We start from the raw sequence: 21203 nt of genomic DNA, 5'->3' as shown, positions 1-21203 counted from the left end.
TGTGAAAACTGTGGATTTTGCTCACAGCGCAGAACTGTGGAGATATCTTCTCCATTCGGCAAGTGCATGAGAAATGCATAGAGAAGAATGTGGACTTCTGTATAATGTTGGTGGAGCTCACCAAGGCCTGTCCAGCACGACACCCAGCTATCCACATAGCTCAGGGTGGATAGAGCTGTCGCCCTCCCCGGCTCCCCCGTCTATGGATGCGAGACACGGACCAGGAACTAGCATCAAGGCCATGTTACTGAAAGGCCGGCTTCCAGGCTTCCATGGGTTGGCCACGTGATCCGGATGGATGAATGGCCAGTTGACTTCGGGAAAGCGGAACCAAGGCAGACCACGCAAAGGATGCAAGGACTGCGTGAAGTCCAATATCAAACACTCCGGCCTTCCTCCCAAACAGCTGGAGCTGGACGCCACAGTCAGGCCGGGCTGGCATGTCCGGGCGCGTGACAGCTTCAAGGAGAAGAGGCGAGCCGATGCCACTGCAGCACGGGCAAGAAGAAAGGCGTTAACCACCAATCCTGACCAACCCGGACAGTTTCAAAGCATTGAAAAAGGCCATGGGAGTCTTGCTTGGGTGGATCACAGTCCACATGATGGATGGTGGCTAATGTATGATACGCTCCCGGCACCGTCATTCAGACGGCGTGTGCTCTACCTTGGAATGGAACCTGCGATGCGAGCCATCAAAGTCAGTCAAGGCACACACATTTCAAAAAGGTCAAAGACTGGTGAAATTCTACTTCCAGACGACCGAGGGAAATAAAAGCTCTGATGAATCCTTCCATGGCAACCTGCTACTTCAACCTCTGGGTGCGCTCATGCTGCTGCCAGGCCAGAGTGTCACGCCTCTAACTGGTCCATGTCTGCCATTCCCACTTCAATGTTTGTCAAGTCCCATCCATACATATACTTTTTTATTTTATAAAAATATGACTTTATGTACATTTACTATACAAGTGGGCATGTGACTTGTTATTGGAGCAAATATTGTGTCATCAGGCTGCCTTGTCCTCCATTAGACAATGTCAGGCCATGTAGCAAGTATGTATGATAGAGTATGACAGTATGTCTGATAGCGTATACGGTACATATACGGTACATATACGGTACATATACGGTACATATAGATATGTTGCCCATGGGTCAAAGGGAATGTGGAGCCTCCATCACTGTGGCCGAGTGAATGTGGGTGTTACCTGTCACAAAACTCTCCTCACCCACTCAGTCCAGTTTGCGTGCACCCAGCTTGAGGGGACCTTTGGCGGCTTTGCGCTCTGCCCGTTTGGCCTCCAGCTCTTTCCTCCTCTCCTCTCGTTTCTTCTTGGAGAGCTCGGCCCTGCTGGGACCTGCCAGGTGGAGGGAGAGCACACAGACACTGAGACCGGGTCCAGCAATGACACGCACCGTCAAGTCTTACCCTGACTTCCATCCACCGACTCCCACGTGTCCTCGGTGGCCCAGTCTCCGGTGGCCTCCGCACCCCAGCCCTCTCCGGGCTGCCAGGAGGAAAACATCACATGAAACCAATGGCTCACTCTTCTCCTTCCTCCTCCACTCACACTAGCATCTCTTCTTCCTAGCAATGGCTTCCATGTTCTCACGGAAGACAATATTCTACAGGTATGTGCCTTTGGTCTAACATGTCGGCTACTGGAGGGGTTCTTTTGGACTTGGTATTTCAGCAACATGCTACTAACATGGCAGTGGTTCGTTTCTCTGAGGGCTTGCCCGTCTACCTGCTCCATCCTCAGCGTGGTGTTTCTCTGTGCCACAGAAGCAAACGGGTCGTTGTGATTGGCTGCTTTGCTCCCACTGCCGCCGTCCCAGTTGTACTCGCTGGCCAGGCGCACCCCTTTGGGCAAAGGGATGGCCGTCTCCTCCTCGGCCCAGTCGTCGCCCCAGCCCTCCTCGCCGGCCCAACTCCGGCCTTGGCCTTCTTTCTCATTGGACCGGCTGTCATCTGCGTCCCAGCCGGAGCTGCTCCAGTCCGAACTCTGCTTTTCTCCCGACAGGCCCGCCTACACGAGTGACACCATGGCAGAGGAATATTAGCCAGACCCTTTCAACCCAAAGGCTTCTTAAGGGGGACTTACTTCTCCGAGGCTGCCGCTCTTCCTGGATGTCACTGCTGACCAGTCGCACTTCCAATCCTCCTTCTCACTTTGCTGGTTGGGGGAAACCACGGCACGTCAGGACAGATCCACGTTTACCATCTCACCCCTCATCTCAGCACGCATTCTACACCACAGTACCCTGTACTTGTACTAGGGAACAACACTACAGACCACAGTACCCTGTACTGGGGGACAACACTACAGACCACAGTACCCTGTACTAGGGAACAACACTATACGCCACAGTACCCTGTACTAGGAAACAACACTATACGCCACAGTACCCTGTACTAGGAAACAACACTATACGCCACAGTACCCTGTACTAGAAAACAACACTATATACGCCACTGTACCCTGTACTAGGAAACAACACTACAGACCACAGTACCCTGTACTAGGGAACAACACTACAGACCACACTACCCTGTACTAGGAGACAACACTACAGACCACAGTACCCTGTACTAGGGGACAACACTACAGACCACAGTACCCTGTACTAGGGGACAACACTAAAGACCACAGTACCCTGTACTAGGGAACAACACGACAGACCACAGTACCCTGTACAAGGGGACAACACGACAGGACACAGTACCCTGTACTAGGAAACAACACTATACGCCACAGTACCCTGTACTAGGAAACAACACTATATGCCACAGTATCCTGTACTAGGAAACAACACTATACGCCACAGTACCCTGTACTAGGAAACAACACTAGATGCCACAGTATCTTGTACTAGGAAACAACACTATACGCCACAGTATCTTGTACTAGGAAACAACACTATATGCCACAGTATCTTGTACTAGGAAACAACACTAGATGCCACAGTATCTTGTACTAGGAAACAACACTATATGCCACAGTATCTTGTACTAGGAAACAACACTATATGCCACAGTATCTTGTACTAGGAAACAACACTATACGCCACAGTACCCAGTCATAAAAAGCAGGGAATGATGCCTCTCTTGGGGAAAGCCTCTCTGCTGCTGTACACAGACTACTTTAAAGTTTATCTCGACTAGCGTGCCTTCAGATAGAATGAAATGTGAGGGGTGTACTTTTGTCAGATACTGTGTGTGTACACATACAATTCCAGGTACCTCTAAACTCCCCCAGTCCTCCTCGTCATCCCAGCGCTCTCCTGGCTCCTCCTCATTGGTGGCAACATGGAGCGTCTGTGATTGGTCCACTGAGCTTGAGGCAGCACTGCTGGTCTCGGGGTCGTGCAGGTTTTTTTCTCCAGAAGCTAAGACAGGATACAGCTCGTGTTCTCTATGAATCACATGACCTTCCCCACCCTAAGCACAGAAATTCATTAATTTCTGTCATCAGTGGCTTACTGATAGCCGGATTGGCGCCGCCGCCGGCATCGGAAGTCCCGCCATCTTCTGTCCCTGGTGCGTTGCGGATCAACTTGGACGTCAGCGAGGACATCCCAGTCACAGCCCAGCCGGTCCAGCCGGAAGACGTACCGGCAGGCTGGGCACACGCACCAACATCCTTTTCTGCACGACAAGAAGAAAATAGAAACTCTTCACCAAGCTGAGAGACGAGTGACGCAAACTCAGCGGCCAGACCATTAGGAACACCGCAGCCACCAGCGTACGATGAGAGATGTTTCTGCTGTGTAGTACCTATCTCAGACAGCTTGGTTGGATCTTCAGACACAGTTTCCAGCTTGGAGAGAAAACTCCTGATGGCTTTGAAAGCCTGGCAGAGAGAGCGGCAGAGTAAGAGGAGAACGGATGATGTGGTGGACGAGGCCGAAACCAGCTTGAAGAGACTACCTGCTCCCTCACGCTCTTGTCAGGGTCCACGGTAACGGCACACAGCGTGGGCAAAATACGAGCGGCGACCTCCACCAGGCTGTAGTAGTTGTGTGTGGCGGCGAAGCCCAGCACGCCAGCGGAGCGCGATGCCGCGAAGGGGTCTTTTGTTGCTCGTGAGAAGGCAGAAATCAGAACTCGCTGTCTTGTCTGTGAAGGACAGGGGGAGGTCGGGGCAAGTCCACAACAAGACTGACTGTCAAACATCATCAAGCGCGTCCTTTCAGCCCGGCCTGCTGCCAACAGGCCCGAGTACTCTGTCGTAACTCAACGTTTGATCACATATGCCATGATAGCTTGATATGCTGCTCTTGGACCACCCACACTTTGGAGCGTGGTTGCATTCCTCTCCCCAGTGGCTTACCCCGGCGTTGAGGTAGGAGGCGATCTTGCCCAGGCAGACGGTGGTGTTGCATCGGATGGGGCCCTGCTCGTCCCTGGCCTGCAGTCTGGCAAAGTGGCGCATCAGATCCTGGTTCAAGTTGCTCTGGTTGAGTTTGGGAGCCAGCAGCAACATGGACTGAGCAGAGGGAGGTAGGAGCAGCGTCAGACAGACGTCAGGTTGACCGTGTTTGACGTGGAAGAAAGAACACCTACCTTGACAGTCTGTTCTCTGATGGCAGGGTTGGTGTCAGTGAAGCCGTGGACAACATGAGGGAAGATCTGGGAATTGACCGCTGCATCATTGAGGTACTGAATGAACTGCTCCATCTAGGAAGCAAAGAAGAGAGTAAGCCGTGGCTGTCTTCTTCTGTTCATGTCAATAAGTAAGAACTTTAGGCAATCCGGCACCTGTTGGAGCAGTCGGATCCTCATGGCCCGGTCTGTGGAGGAAAACATCTTGACGATGACCGGGATGATCTTCTGTTGGTATTCCTCTGCACACAGGAACTTACCCACCTGGCACACCCAGTTCAAACATCCCTTACATGACGCCAGTTCAATCACTGAACTAATATTGTGGTTGGGGGCAGTTATTAAATCAACTGCAGAAAGCACCAGACGCCTTTAAAAGGTACAAGCCATTAAAACTACCATTTAACTTGTGAATGCAGTATTCTACGTTGGTCACTAGGTGGCAGTAATGGTTTGGCCAGCACCAGACTGCACACCATAAGAATAATAATAGAAGCTACTGTTAACTCCAAAGACCTGCCTGCCACCCATTCCGCTCCCCTGCCAGGGGACGGGGGCTCATCCTGCCTGTCCATAGAAAATGGATGGATGGATATCAGCCAATACAAATGTAAAGGTGACTATAGGGATGTCACTCATGTATTTTATTATTGTAAATAGGTTTTTAATCCCATAACTATGAACACATTCCATTCATAAAGAAGGAATACTACTTTGCAAAATACAAATGATCTGGTCGGGTCGGAAAAAATGAGGGATTACTGTCATTCCTTCCTTGGGAAAAGTTGTGATATTGGAACCGCTGAGTGGGCCTGACCTTGAAAAGCGGTGTGAGGACGACAGCGCCGGCATTCCCAAACTCGAAGGCGGTGAGCAGCTGAGGGAGGACCTTGTGCTTACAGAAGTCCTCTGGGAAGGAGTCCAGATTGTCGCTAAGGTCCTGGAAGAACTGCTGCTTCTCAGCCGCTTCCTTGATCTGAGGAAGATTAAGAGACAGCATCCCGCTGTTATTGTACAAGCCATTAGAGTAAGACCTGAGCTGAAGAACTGAAGGCTTGGTGGGAGGACATGCTATTATTATCCTAGAATTAGCATCTGGTTGACATCAGCTTCCATGTCCTTGTGTGAGAAAGCACACCTGGATCTCCTCCAGGAAGAGATTGCTCTCCACAAAGCTGTTGCTGAGGAAGCCTCCGGGGCTCCTGCAGTTTTGGAGGAAGCGCGCCGGATTGGGCCGAGCCCGAGGGTTGGCCCCCACCAGCTCGCAGTAGTGAGGGATCAGGGCCTTGGGGATCTGTGGGCGCAGAGAGGAGCTGAAGGCAACGGAGGAGGGCCACCAGGTGATGGTGGCATCTTCCAGGAACTTGCCACAGACACCAACCTTCCCCAGTGAGCGAAGAGAAGACGTGCTATTGAGGGGCCCGTTGAACACTTCCCACACCAGACAGCCTAACCGCCACACCTCCCCCGCCCTGCAAAACAGACATACAGCAACGCCTTGACATCGTTAGTCCCTCCAAGGGGTCCCAGTCCAACCGCGGCACCTTTCCCATAGAAATCCTCAATCCAGAGCAGCCGCCCAAAAATGTTCTCACTAGAGACATTTGATAGACAACAATGAATGTTACGTGGAGGAAAGGATGGAACGGCATGACGGGTGAATGGAAGGGACTTTTAAACAAAAGCATAAGTCAATATCAACATGGCAGGGGTGATACACATGACACACCAGGGGTGTTGGCAACAGGTACCAGAACCTGGACCAGGACTAGATGAGCTGGTGGACTTGACGTGCTCACCATGTCTCTCCACTGCGGCTCTGACCCTCTGGGGGCTCGTACTTCTCCATGTCTGGGTAAACGGCCTTGGGGGTCGGGAGCGAGGCCCCGCTCGGATCACCCTGCTCTGGGGTGACATGGTCCAGAGCCCCGAGCTTCCACTCTCCAGCTCGATCAACAAAGACGGCACACAGGCACAGGTTGTTGTGGAGCAGGTGGCAATCGTTCACCAGGAAACTCAGAGCTTTCTGAAAGAGGAGGACAGGGTGAGGGCGTGTTGGAGGATCTGTCGGTGACCAGGCAAAACCACAGGCGGCTCACCACTATCTGATGCAGACCCCAAGAGACCTCCAGCTCACCGGGGCCATCCTTCAGGTGAACGGCCAGGGGAGTCACCGGCTCAGTTACCAGGTACAGGCTCTTCTCAGTCTGGGAGAAGGTTAGCACATGACAAAGCCAAGATGAAGTCGAGCACCAGTGGTGGCACACAGGCTCCGTCTCGGCGCTACACAGGAACTAACAGCATCTACTCACATTCACCTGTACACGTGGAATACTGCTACAGACGCACATTTCCCCACCAAACACCAATGTATCTACACATCTACCCACCTACCTACCGACCGATCTGTCCAGCTACACACCTACCTACCGACCAATCTACTTTTCTGACCTCAACAAATACAAATACGCGATGCGTTGCACACCCCTATTACCTACCGACCAATCTACCCATCTACCTACCCACCCATCAATCCATCTACCTACCTCCCAACCAATCTATCCATCCACCTACCAACCAATCTGCCCATCCATCCATCTACCTAGTAGGGGAGTGCAACGCAGCCCGTATTTGCGGTCGGAAAAGTATTTTTATTTGTATGTAAGTAAAATTTAAAATAGCCCATAAATCCACCAATGAACATGTAAGGATACAATTATAACAACAGCCATAACCTCATGGATGGCTGAACCAAAAACTACTAAAATATCATTGTGAACATGACCCCCCCACACTAACTTAAAGGTAGCAAGAAGGTACCAAATACCACCGAGTGCATCCAATTCTACCCAAGTTCCCAAGCGCTTACTTAACCGTTTAAAGCCAATGTGAACGTTACACTGTCAACAGCCTAAACGTTAGCGAGCTAATGCTAACAGAGCCAACGGGAGAACGCCCACCCTCAGAGGTAAATAGCAACTAAATTCATCCCGACGGAATCATCTCCCGGCCAAACTCTGCTATTACTGATGGTTGAAAACAGCATCTGAAACCCAGTTGAGGTGAAAGGTTGTGTGTTTACAAAGCAAATTCCAGAATGCTAACCACTGCACCGCGGCGGCTCCCCTCATAATATTACAGTTATTCTAATAAAAGTACAACTTTTCCTTTTTCCTCTTCATATCGTGACTTGATTCTTGTAAAATCACTGCCAGAGTTTCCATTGTTGCTGCTGTTGGTGTTTCATAGTTTACTTTTTGGAATGTGCCACAGGCCACATGTAGCCCTGGGGCCGCACTTTGGACACCCGTGGACTACCGTGCTCGGCACACAAGAGAAGGCAATGCAACAGTGATTAGGAAGTTTTTCTGTAATGTGATGTAGATGATACGGGACACGTTGGAAAGAAAGCCATTTTACATCCAAACAAAACAAGGCCACAACCTGCCTGAGCACCACGTGACCTACCTCCAAGCCGTCAACATACGCCAGGATGTTGGGATGGCGAAGGGTCTTCATTCGCTTGAAGGCGGCCTTGGCCAACTGGGTCTGCTGCTCGGATCCCTGGGCCGCCTCGTAGACAAACACCGATACCGGCTCTCCATTGGACTGGTGTGGCGTCAAACAGCATAAACGTTAGTAGTCGCGTTGTTACCGGAAGCTGGTGAAGCTAACTGCTGTCATTGTCCGGTGACGATGACCACCAGCGCCCATTTACCGGTTTAGCGGTTCTAATCGGGCCATGTGGGTTGCTTTGGCGCTGCAGGTAAGTAGAAAAGAAAGACTAGTCCGAGTCGGAGCCTTTCGATGTACCAGTTGCAGCGTCACCGCGGCCAACACCGGGTGACGTGGCGACGACCAGTATGTACCGAGTCAACAGTTAGCGATGCCGCAATTAATAACACGTCTTCCGCATCGCGCTTTTTGGAATGACATACAACTGGGGTGAAATCGCCGTTTATGAACTGAAAAGGCGAACGAGTGCTGATGTTATTCGGCGTGAACAAGCTAACATTTAGCCAAGGGGTCGGCTTTTACCTTTCGTTTCCCCCGATGTAGCGACCATATTCCAGACTTCTCCAGGTTGTCTGGAATAATTTCATAAGCAAAGTCTTTAACAGGATCCCTGGCAAAAAAAGACCACATCGCCTCTTTCCACCTCAGCAAACACACATAGTCACAACCAGCTCAACACAGAACGGCGAGCTTGGACAGGACGGAAATGATTCCGGACAGAAACTACGTCACTGCATATTAGTTCCGTGGAAATTTGAGGGGGGTTGCTCACGGAAGCGCCACGCTACGCCACATAAAACATTCAAAATCATACAGGAAAATATATGAAATATTATCAAGTCCCAAGACGGGCACCACATTGGTAATGGCCAGTCGCCTGGATAGACTGTTTCAATAGACTATACAGGACCAACAGTGCGGTGATGTAAGGAATTTGCTTAGCGAGCTAGCTTCGCTTAGCTTACCATCATGGCCTACATTACCTACCTACACATTTGAATGATAATCGAGCATCACTGTTCAGTACTTATTCTGGACCACCAAAACAAAAACTAAATAGAATCCTATTAATGTGAGCTGCTTTTAACAATATCTGAAATTGCTCATCGTGGGTTAGACAAAGGTGCGGCTACCATTTAACATATACAATTCATGTTGTATCATAAATAGTTTTATTACAACAATCGACAAGTGCATGCGTACACATCACGTAGTACATTCAAGTTATCTTTTATACAGCAGATTTCAAGAGTTGGTTGACATCAAATTTGAGCAGCCTCAACTGTCGGCCATCATTTAGCTCAGTGGTGTCCCAACGTTTTCCCAGCATAGTGAAAAATGAAAGCATGCAGCTTTGCCACTTCAATTGTGTGCATTTGCTAGGAAGTCATGTCTGAAGAAAAAAAGTGCATCTCAGCTTTGTCATATATGGTAGGTGACAAAGTCTTAGGATTAACTTTATTGTTTTGATTAAGATAGATTTGTAATTTTCTTTTTGTAATGTGGCTTTAAACGTGCCAAGGTTGTATCAATAGAGTTGGAATGTGGTATTCCGGTGTTTAAACCGTGCCATGGTTGTATCAATGGAGTTGGAATGTGGTATTCTGGTGTTTAAACCGTGCCATGGTTGTATAAAAGGTAAAGTTCCAGATAATGAGGTTTGGGCATTGGAAGTGAGCCCTGAAAGAAGTTTGGGATGGTTCTAAACGCTGGCTTACCGTGACGTCACAGTGACCATTGTGAGGTCACAGGCTCCATTCAGGGGACTTTCTCATATGGGCATGCCCGGCTACAAGCAGAGTGGGCATGCCATGGGTGGACTAAATTCAAACTGGCAGGTGGAAGATGTGGAATGCTGTAAGGAGTCTGTGCTACTAACATGACTTTTCTGCAAAGATACAATGTTTTAACCATTTCAACTTTGTCATTATTATCCCTATCCATTGTTTTTTCCATTTTATATATAGTTTCTCAACCTTATGCTAGTGAAACGTTTGTGGATGTATTTTCTAATAGCTGACATTTGAATGTTGCAGTTTGATTTTAGACATGAAAGTAAACGTTTTAAATGGTGTCATATGCTCCAAAGCTGAGCAATGACAGCTTTAGCCTTCCTGAATCCATGCACAACTAAAAGCAAATAGTGACCAGATTAGCAATATTTCAACGTCAAATAGATTTTCCCCACAGCACTTTGGTAAAGCAAGACACCGCAGGGAATTGAACCCCGTCCTGACCAAGTCGGGAGTGCCACCACCGGAGTCTTTTGCTTTTTGTTGTTGCTGTATTACGGGCAAAAGCAAAACCTGGAGGAACAAAGCTGGAAGCTTGTTCCTCCAGGAAAAGAAAACCCAAGACGACCTGGCTGCTACGCCATCTTGTCACTGCAAGGGTAAGTCTGGACACCAGGCTGAAACTAGAAGACACGCGGTTGCCCCACATCCCAGCATTCCCAGAGCGACACTGTATAGACTCCATATCCATTCGATAAACCTGATACCAGCATCTTGGTGATACCCGTTTCCTCAAGTGTGATATTTGGCAGGACTCTGGCCTCAAATTGGCTGTAATATGGGGGGAGAAAAAAAAAAAAAAAGACAATGAGCCTCCCCTTCCCCTCCCCCCACATCAACATTCACCAGTGCTTGTCCAAAAGGATGTGAATATGGTTGTCGTTTACCGCCAACTGTGGATAGCGAATTAATCACCGGCTACTCTTCCTCGCTGAAGCGCAATTCTTCCAAGAAATTTTAACTAGAGGCAGGCAGAATCAAGGCATTCCACAACTGGTGCAGAGGGTTAAGTAGCGCGTCTCAAGTGATTTATGCTGAAAGAATTCTGTAAGACAAGAGATTGTTCCCCCGCCCCACAAAATGCCCCAAAAGCACAGCATTGCAAGTGTATTACACATTCAGGTAGTCATGTTACGCATAGCTGATGTACATGCAGCATGTGGTTTACACTTTAGGCCATGGCATGGAATTAAGGGAACCCAAATGACTTAACTTGACACCCACGACACAAGTGATGCATTAGGGGAAAGAAACTTGCAGCTGGTGATCTTAGTGCCTGGATTCTCAAGTGTTCCATCCCAGGTGCCTTAGTGATCAAATTTGGATTTTTTGACCTGAGAAACCAAAATGGAAAGAGGCGCACACACATACACACACGCACGCAGACAGAAAGTAGCAGGGCTTCCGCGAAGGACGTCAGGTTCAAGCACAAGCGCACAGAGGGTCGGAACATCATTCAGGGGCTACACATATTGGCCGGCAGCTTCCACAGACGGCTTTGCATTCAGAGGCGGTGAGCTCGGAGTGGACAGACGATAACCATCTGAAACAGAGTGATCTACACAACACACCCAGCACAGACACTCATCTTACGCTTTAAGATGCAAAGTTGGCCAAAGAGGAATTCTCTAGTAAAGCATTGTTGATTGGAGGTTAACATTAAGCCAGTTCCAAGGTCATTTTGCTGGCAAATGAGGTCAACATCTTACAACGTACAATTAGACGACCTCATTGCTGCATCAACCAGCCTGAAAGTCTGAGCTCTGTAAAGAGAAGTTGCAGGGATACCAACAACCACAACCAGCAACACATTTGCGTTGCCAAACCAATTCAAGCTGCACAATGCACAGCCTTCCTCAGCTACTACATTTTGGAACGTCACACAGTTGCGTGGTCGTTGCATTTCACCATACACCTGCCACCTGCACAGTTGCACAAGGGCACGTAGCCGAGGACTAAATGTTCTTCAGAGTCATTTAAACCTGATTCCCGAGCCAAACAGATGGTTGATTTCAAAGGGCTGCGTGTGTCTCATGTTGTCATGGGAATATTTCGTTTCCTCCTTCGGGCTGCTCTGTAGAAATCAGAGGTAGACAAGACAACCCCTACAATCCCACAAGATCATAGAACTGACTACTGTTAGCCTTACCCACATGCTTTACTGCAGATACCACAAGCAACGTCCATCAAATGTTCCCGTAGCTCAGGCAGTGCTATGCTAGCGCTACGTCAGTCAAGTCTAGCTTGTAAGATGGGGCAGTTCAGCACGTTGAATACATCCCATTGGGAGCGTTAAGTAATATGCTGCTTCAACAACATCGGTATTTGATGGATTCCACTTATCTGCCTTCAATTTCCACTTTGAAAGATCAAGGAGGCCGGGTCACATCCGTGCTCTACAAAGCTCCAAGCTTAAATTCCTGAAAAAGCACAAGAGAAGCTCCCCAAAAAGCCCCCCCAATAACAAATGCATACCAGTACTGTATTCAATGGCAACAAGCTATGCATTTATTATGCAAATAGAAAATCCTTTACAAATAGTTGGCGCATTGTATTGTCAATACAAGGGATGTAACTAGTTGAAAGGAAGTTTAAGACAATGACTGTTAAATAGTGAAACATTTCATGATCTTACGTGACGCTCCAAGCGCAAGGAAACATGTACATACAATGAGTTAGGAGACTTCCAGGTGGACGCAGGTATTGGAAAGCGCACAGGACACCGCACACTGAAAATGCAAAGGAAAAAGCCTCTCTCCGTCCAAAATACAAGGCAGTGCAAACCAACAGGAATATCATGTCCTCCAAGGGGACAACTGCATCAAGATATTTGTCTTTGAGTAGTACTTAAATACCGCACTTGTGAACACCAAGGATTTCCGCCATATGCACTGACGTGAAGACGTTGACTTGGCGTAGATTACCGAAGGGCTGGCATAAGTTAATCTGCAAAAGCAACAAAGACACAGCCCCTCCCCGACCCACAAGCAGCATAATGCCTGAACAAAATTGCAAAGACTTTTACCGCACTCCGCATGTGCTCTGGCTACACCAGGTGACTACTTTAGGGGCTGCTATCCTGCGATGCAAATTGGCCACTTGGATGTTGGGATGTTCTTAGTCAGGCCATTGCCAAGGGAACCTTGAGAGCTGTGGAGTCTAGGAAGAGACTGATTAAGGCCCCCCCCCATCCCACCCTCCCTTCACCCAAGAGATTTGAAAGAAACCCAAATGGAGACAAACTTCGAGTAGGCCTAGCCAATAAAGGACCGCCTCTCCCTCCGGCCGGGGAACTACTTGTGATCGCAGCAGGGTAGAGAATTCCAATAAGACGTTCCTCTCGCCAGCACACTACCGAGGCAGTCGTTACAGTGGACACCACCATCACATGAATCAGCGTACAACAGGAAGGGTGATCAAGGTACGACACGCTTTACAGATAGCCTGGAAAAGGGAAGAGAGATCTGTGCGAGACATTGTGTCCTACAGAAGAAAAGTTGAAGTACAATTAATTTGATTTGACAGGCCCCTTTACAGATACCTCCACCTTTATACAAACCAACGTCTTTGGGATTAATATGAAGCGCTTGCTCCCCGTCCCACCCTCTGGGCACCGGCCGGCTTGCCAACGATGGACTCTGAACGCCGCTACCCTGCCTCTGGCTCCATCTTTTGGACCCCTCTGCTCTTCCCTTCGCTCTCTGGTCCCACCACACCATCTGGTCCTGTCCTGCCTGGCGCCCTCTGGTCCCACCACACGATCTGGTCCTGTCCTGTCTGGCTCCCTCTGGTCCCACCACGCGTTTTGGTCCTGTCCTGCCTGGCGCCCTCTGGTCCCACCACACGTTCTGGTCCTGTCCTGCCTGGCTGGCTCCCTCCTGGTCATCCCCGCGTCGCTGATCCTGTGATCTTCCTCTAATGACTAAGTCCATTCTTCATCTACCACTAAGTCCATTCCTCCCAATAACTCAGTCCATTTTCCAAAAGTGGTATAAAAAAAGCCAAAATTTTAAAATAAAAAAAAAAATCAGTTGATAGGATAACTCATCTGTTTCTTTGCTCGTGTGGCAAGTTGCGGTTACATCAACAAAGACAAAAACATACTTTGACCAAAATACGCCTGCAATGCCACTGTAGTATATCTACATTGCCAGTTGATGGCAGCCAGATTGTTTCCATTCATTTGCAAAAGGCACAACATTCCGCCAGTGCAGTGAAAAAATGTTTGCCAAAAAAAGGCTATATGGTAACAAATTATATTCAGCTAATAGCAATTTAGCTACAGTGAGTCAGCCAGAAGGCTGAATGCTTCATTTGTTTTCATCTTATTTGCCTTGTGGGCCATCAGCACAGTTCAACCATTACCAGGCTGGCCACTGCTTACGTAGCGTGACAAAATTAGCCACCGTTTGGTTCTAGTCACCAGCTCTGTTCATGTCAAATTGCTACCAAGTACAACAATTCTAGACTCTAGAAAAGCTACTGACCTTGACAGAGAGGCCGCCATTTTGCTAATGTGCGCCAGTCAGTCTTTCAATAGCAGTGAAGACACTACGTCACGACGGCCATCTTGAGACATTAAAAAACAAAAAGAACTGAAGGTAGATAGACCACATTTCCATCATCAAACTAATAAAAAATACAATTTGACAGCAACAAAGCGATCAGATTAAAGGTTTGGTAACATAACTGAGAAACAATTAATTGGCCGCAAAAAACGCATAACGCCCAACTTTTACACTTGGATCTCTGTCGTTAAAAGGGGTAAATTGTTTTTTTTATGTAGTTCACTTAATATTTCGTCTGACGTAAGATCTGATTAAAAAAACACCGACCGAAACCGTCTGCTGTTCCGTGATAACATTAAAGCTACCGTTCCTTTCGTTACTCAACAAGCGACGTAAATTCTACAAACAGCGTCAACAGCATCCTTAACAATTAGCTACAAAAAATAACCAAACTGGTACAAAAAGGGCCGGTTTCACCTGAGAATGACGAAAGAAGAAGACGAATCAAAGCAATGTGGCGGTGGATGGGCACAGACCTTATTTATACGCTGAGAGTGCGGGTAGGTTACGTATCCATCCGACAGGAAACATACTCCCTCATCTACGAGCCAAATATATCTATACATTGATTCTGTTTGGAGCAAAGTGCGAATAGCATGTATATATGAAACTATATAAATCACTAAATCATCATTCTGTGTAGGTAAAGACGTTTGTTTTCCGCTCTCGGTTTGAAACACAACAGCTGACGTCACACTTTAACGGCTGCGCGGATTAATCTTCTGCAGCTGGGACTGCAGCTTCAAACCTCCTAAACTGGATAAAACCAGAATGTCGGTCGGATCTACTTTCGTTTGCTGCAGTGCTACGCCTTTTGTTAAAAAAAATATAATATATACACAATAAGCGTAAAAAAGAGCCAACTCATCACTACACAAATCTACCACTAATCTGATGAAACCACGTCGATGTAGTGCAAATGTGATCATTTTTATGTTTAAATATCGACCATTGCTGTCACGTGTAATATGGCCAAGTCGGACGGTACGACGTGTGGCTTTATATTCGCTCTATGTTAATTATTCGCCAGTGTGCTTTATAAGTCAGCATCCAGCCACAATGCAGTCGTTTAAGTTCAAATGGTGTCAGGCGAATAAACGCCACAGTTCCAGAAACAACGCCAGAGTGGAAAATGACCAGTACGCTGGGGGAGGGCGTTAGTTGCCAAATGCAACTGCTCCTACCAGCTTTCCTGAAAGACAACTGAAACCTCGCCGTGCAACATGTTATTCCTACATACATTTGTTAGTTTCTTTGGGGGGTTTGATTTCGGAGATTAGCCGACATATCAAGATACACACAATTCTTGTCTTCCAAACGTCGCCATAGTTATATCACGTATACGTCACTCTTGTTGCAAGCGTAGGGGGGCTACGTAACAACATGGCGTCAGTCACGACTCCCACGCGGCCACAAAGACGGGTTGGGTGGGGGTTACACGACTTCATGTCTGCTAGCAAGGAGCAGCTGCCACACAACACTGGCAAAAGAGCCTTCCAAGCCACAGCAGGACCGCCATTGTAGCGGAGAAAATATAGAGCCGAAAATGGAACCATGTGGTTACGTAAGGCTGCTAAATTATGCCGAGGCTGAAAACAAATGGAGCAAATAAGAGAAAGTGGAGCTTTCACAAATGGGGACATGGGATCAGATTGCGGTGGGATGGAAGTAAAGGTCGGAGAGGGACTTTCCTAGCCTTCTGACTTCTTAGCGTGTGCTTGGAGTGCAGTCTCGGTTGTTAAAGCGACACAGCTAAAACAGGCCGAAGTTGTACATTATGTCCAGTAAAATACTACAGTATATGGCTGCAGTTCTACTGCTGTAAACTGCTCTTTGGGGAGTTGCCATTCAACGCAGTTGTTGGAGCAAAGCCTTTCCTGAGATAATTTGCTTGCTAATTACTAATGTCTACTTGTACACTGTGTTAGCAAGCTACAGAGCGAACCACTTGCATAACATCCATGCTAGCTAGCAGTTAACACCTCATGGAAGTGAGTATATCTGTCAATATGCGGAACATACAGTATAGCTGCTGGTCATCTAAGCACACGACCACACTAACCTCATCAGTTGATACAAACCACTCCCGGTTCATCTTCATGTGAACATGCTGCCCCCTGCTGGTCATCTAGGCACACAACCACACTACCTTGTGTAACCAGTTGATACAAAGTCCTCACCTACAAATTTAGCTAGATAAAAAACACGTGCAAATGTATTCCTGTAACAATATTTATTACTATAGTAGCAGTTCTAGAAGTGATGAAAATACTGCAAAGCCACCATGACACGAATGTGGTCTGTGGGTACATGCAGGGAGAACTCTCCCTGCTCCAGGATGTCAGTCATTCACTCCACCAGTGGTGGCCAGGAATGCAGTCACCATTTGACAAGAGTCCATGTTTCATCCATGCCTACCTCTCGGCTTCCATTTCCTGCTGCTGTGCAACCACATGCATCCATCTTCTAAGCCGCTTCTTCCTCACTAGGGGTATGCCAGAGCCTATCCCAGCTGACTTTGGGCGAGGTGGGTTACACCCTGGGTTGGCTACCAGCTCAGGGCAAGCCACGTATAGACGATCAGTCATAGCCATGGACGATCCATGCTTTTGGAACGTGGGAGGAAACACGCAGTCCATGATGTCTATCACGGAGGCGTGCTCCATAAGACGAGTACCAAGCTTGCTTGGCTGTGGCAGAGACGTGTTGTCCAGTCTTGTGCAGTCATGGTGTTTTGGGGTAACCGGTGCTTGATGAAGTGTAGAACTACTGCTGGGACCTAGAGGATGCTCCAGCCACCTCATCTGGCTCTCTCAATGCGTACTTTGTCCTGGATGACAGTGCTTCTCATCTTCTCTCTGAAGGAGAGCCCAGCCACCATACGCAGAAAACTCATTTGATGGCTTGTACCAGACACTCGCACCACAGGTGAGGTAGGACTATCCACATTTGCTTTAAGTGAGATATCAAACCCAACATATGGGTGATATGGAGATTAACTGGATTTGAGCTGTATCTCCCTGATGCCTGCATGATGGAGGGTGGACGCTCAGTCGAAGCGAACAGGCTAGCATGTCTGGGTGGAAGAAGTGGGCAAGGAGTAAGCAGTAACTCTTTAATATGGAGGTACTTCCAATCCAGAGCAGTACAGATAAAACATGGTACAAACTCCAATATGAGGAATGTTTGTGATGTCCGCCGTGCTCCTGCTGCGTTCCTTGTGAACATTGTTTACGAAGCATCTGTTTAATGTGCATCCTGCATGAAGCCCTAACATTGAAATAAGCATCCTCATGGTATGTATTCATTTGAATCAACACCCTGACACGCACGTTTGCCTAGGAGTTAGTCTAAACTGAAAAGGAAAGTACGGGGCCAGATATGGTACGTAGATATATGGGATATGACTTTCTGGTCCATGTAGGCCGGCCCTGGTAGGAACAGCAGCTTCCGCTTCACCCATCCCATGTTCATGTCATGTTCCATCCTTCCCTCACAGGCCAACAAGACCCCCAGGACTTGACTTGGGCTACGTTGCTGGAGCTTTAATGCCCCCGTTAGGCCAGCCAGGACAAACAAAACCAGGTGAGGAACCAGACAAAGTGGAGCTCTCACAGACCCCATGATGAGTTGTCCTTGGCAGGGGTTGGGTCAGCGTGGCGAGCAGCCTCCCTCGGCAAAGTAGACCTTGAAGTCATCTTGGGGGCCCGTCAGCAGTGTCACCGGAACACAAGGCGGCCGGGTGGAGTCTGGAAGCAGAGAGAAGACCAACCACAGATGTCATCATGGGAATGTACTATACAAGTACTATACACAAACTCTTGCAGTACTACTACTTCTTCCTGCGGGATGACCTGATCTTATTGCAGTACTACTTTGTGCAGGGTGACCTAATCCTATTGCAGTACTTGTTCCTGCAGGATGAACTGATCCTGTAGCAGTACTACTACTACTTTGTGCAGGGTGACCTGATCCTATTGCAGCACTACTTCTTGTAGGATGAATTGGTCCTATTGCAGTACTTCTTCCTGCAGGGTGACCTGATCCTGTTGCAGCACTACTTCTTGTAGGATGAATTGGTCCTATTGCAGCACTTCTTCCTGCAGGGTGACCTGATCCTATTGCAGCACTACTTCTTGCAGGATGAATTGGTCCTATTGCAGTACTTCATCTACTTTCTGCCAGTGAACGTCCATCCCCACATGTACACTGACTAAACTTACCAAGAACACGCCGGCTGGCTGCTGCGAGTCTGCTCAGTGGTGTTGAAGATGGATGGGAAAAGGGAAATCCTCGCAGGGCATGGTATCCTGGAACAACTACTAAAGGATGTAGAAGAATGTATAGTACACAATACACAGGTAACTGCTAACCTCATTATCAATAACTGTAAAAGAGTGGCTCATACGTACCTGAAATGTCAAGTTGTGCTGAAGAATCATCCTCCCGGGTCCTCGGAGTCGTACTTTGACAGGCACCAATGTTTCCTTTTTGAAACGGTCAGAAGCTTTCTGATCAGCTCTCCCCAAAACACAGAAGAAGAAAAAGTCCAGTTTTCATTCCATACGGAAAGAGAAAGGTCCATTATGTACACGATGAGGCGGTCCCACGAGAACAGCTACTGTGTTGAGCTACTGGTAGCTTGCGAGCCTTCTGCTGGAGACCCTTGGGCTAGACGTTCTTCAGTCTGGTCAGGTTGTTCTTGGACAGAAAGGCTTTCCTTCTCACACGCCTCCCACGCATATTCAAACTTGTGTAGCCTCTTTCTGATGGTGGACGCGTGCACTCTGACATCAACTGCGGCAAGAGCTTCCTGCAGGTCCCGTGATGACATTTGGGGATTTTTGGAGAGTTCTTTGAGCATCTTGCAGTCTGCCGATGCGCTGAACTTGCTAGGCCGGCCGGACCGAGGCCTGTTGGCCGTCGTTTTACTGGTTTTCCATTTGTAAATTATTTTCCTTATGGTGGAAGTGCTGATTTCAAATTGTTTGGAGATCTTTTTATATCCTTTGCCAGACGCATACGCTTGGACAATCTCCATTCTGGAGGCCTCGGAGAGCTCTATGGATCTCACCATGGTGGCAAGAAGCAAAGGCCGCCTGGTACAGCTGCAGGCAACAATGCTTTATAGGAATATTCTCCCTATTAGGATGAAAGGATCATTTCAGTTTGAAAACATTGTTTCCATGGCTGGGCGGGGGGCGGGGGGCGGGGGGGGTCCTCTGCCACGTGACTACGACCTCAGACCACCCTAAAACCACTTCATTTGCCGCCGATACAGATGCCAAAACACGGCACTTAGCCGACTGTAAGGCTGGTAAACACGGCTAAAGGAAGCGGAGTCGAAAAACACAACAGCTACCAGATAAAACGTCTACACGTTCAGTGGCCTCCTCGACTGCCTCGAACATTGAAATACCGCATGTAAAATATCAGAAAAAGCAAGCTTTGACCTGTCAATCACGCTAGCTGACGGCGGTCTCAGGCGTTGGGGTGGAGCGGCCGCACCGGAGCTATTTATTCACTTCCAGTGTTTTGGTCACGTATCCGTTCGTCATGAAAAGTAGCACCCCTTTGTCGGCCGACATCGTTTCATGTTATGACCATTCACCGAATTTTCACAGCAAAAAATAAATACTAGTGTATAGTTAACCGTGCATGCTTGAGGAAGTAAACGACATGGCAGAAAAGGACGGACAAGACCATCAGCTGACGTCACGCTGCGCGGACTAATCTTCCGGTGTTGCACGAGAGGCTTCAAAACCGGATGCAACCTCAAAATGTAGGACACCCCACGGGGTGTCCCAAATGGGTGTCCTAATATTTTCACATGACTGTACTTGATTTGCTGCAGTGATGTGCCTTTTGTTGACGAAAGGAACATTAGAGAACATCAAGTTTATTTTTTTTATTAAACCTTTACGTAACCAGGTAAATCTTATTGGGATTTCAACTAGAAATAATCTAAATAATTTCAATCTGGAAATAATCTCAGGCACCAAACAAACCAAAATGTAAGAATGGCTGCAGATTCATGACGTATCTCCCGTGGAGGAGCACTTCATTGTCCCCGTGTGTCACTGGCATAGGAAGATGAGCAAACATCATTTGCAGGAATAAATCCATGCTGGGTGGTGGGGGGTGACCAAGCAATCCTATCTTTGGGCAATCCTATCTTTCACCCACTTCCTGCTATGACGCTGCAACACACGCCCAACGCATGCACATTTGCAAAGTTTAGCTACTAAAATTAGCTACCGAGAATAACCACACCAGGACTCCAATGTGTCAGGCCATATATGTCAGGGGTGTCCAACATGCGGCCCAGGGGCCATTTGTGGCACGCTGTTGTTTCTTTAATGGCCCAAGGCACTTTCTAAAAATACCACTAAAAACCCAACTAAAAAAACTGCAAAAATGGAAAATAGAGGAGTAATTTTATGACAAACCATTAGGATAATGAAGTTATAGAAACCAATGGTAATCTTTCCAGAACAAAACTTTTCTTAATTTACAAAACTAAAGACATCATCTTATGAATATTTAAAAAAGATGAAGTTGAAATCTCTGTTTAAAGTGATAAAATCATTCATTCATTCATTTTCTACCGCTTATCCTCACGAGGGTCGCTGGGGGTTGCTGGAGCCTATCCCAGCTGTCTTGGGGGAGAGGCGGGGTCCACCCTGGACTGGTGGCCAGCCAATCCCAGGGCACATATACGTA

At 47.9% G+C, this 21203-nt stretch overlaps 1 protein-coding gene and 1 long non-coding RNA gene across 5 annotated transcripts; both read right to left on the bottom strand.

The window, feature by feature from the left end:
• Positions 1-494: 494 nt before the first annotated feature.
• scyl1 (SCY1-like, kinase-like 1) lies at positions 495-8853 on the bottom strand. Of its 2 annotated transcripts, none has more exons than XM_078788035.1 (18): positions 8642-8853; positions 8072-8212; positions 6703-6810; positions 6403-6629; positions 5985-6075; positions 5742-5897; positions 5421-5579; positions 4760-4867; positions 4565-4678; positions 4332-4487; positions 3929-4117; positions 3776-3851; positions 3482-3646; positions 3242-3429; positions 2103-2174; positions 1746-2027; positions 1427-1505; positions 495-1355 (listed from the first exon to the last, which is right to left on the bottom strand). In XM_078788035.1, exons 1-18 carry the CDS (start codon positions 8747-8749, stop codon positions 1231-1233), a joined length of 2544 nt encoding a protein of 847 aa, XP_078644161.1. In that variant the 5' UTR covers positions 8750-8853; the 3' UTR covers positions 495-1230. The 2 variants fall into 2 exon arrangements, with proteins under 2 accessions (XP_078644161.1, XP_078644162.1); XM_078788036.1 differs by having other exon boundaries at positions 3230-3387; positions 8642-8852.
• A 7848-nt stretch (positions 8854-16701) lies between these two features.
• On the bottom strand, positions 16702-20207 carry LOC131110198 (uncharacterized). Of its 3 annotated transcripts, XR_013625246.1 has the most exons (4): positions 19934-20207; positions 18893-19622; positions 18704-18802; positions 16705-18229 (listed from the first exon to the last, which is right to left on the bottom strand). It is a non-coding gene; the product is annotated as an uncharacterized LOC131110198 (long non-coding RNA). The 3 variants fall into 3 exon arrangements; XR_009120858.2 differs by having other exon boundaries at positions 16702-18229; positions 18704-18799; positions 18893-20204; XR_009120857.2 differs by having other exon boundaries at positions 16702-18229; positions 18893-20203.
• Between the last annotated feature and the right edge of the window lie 996 nt (positions 20208-21203).

The sequence above is a fragment of the Doryrhamphus excisus genome, linkage group LG22, assembly GCF_037039965.1.
Source record: "Doryrhamphus excisus strain RoL-2023G ecotype Guam linkage group LG22, RoL_Dexc_Guam_v1.1, whole genome shotgun sequence".
In the NCBI taxonomy this organism is placed as follows: domain Eukaryota; kingdom Metazoa; phylum Chordata; class Actinopteri; order Syngnathiformes; family Syngnathidae; genus Doryrhamphus; species Doryrhamphus excisus.
Note: the sequence above shows the minus strand (reverse complement) of the source record. Positions and strands in the feature narration are given on the sequence as shown.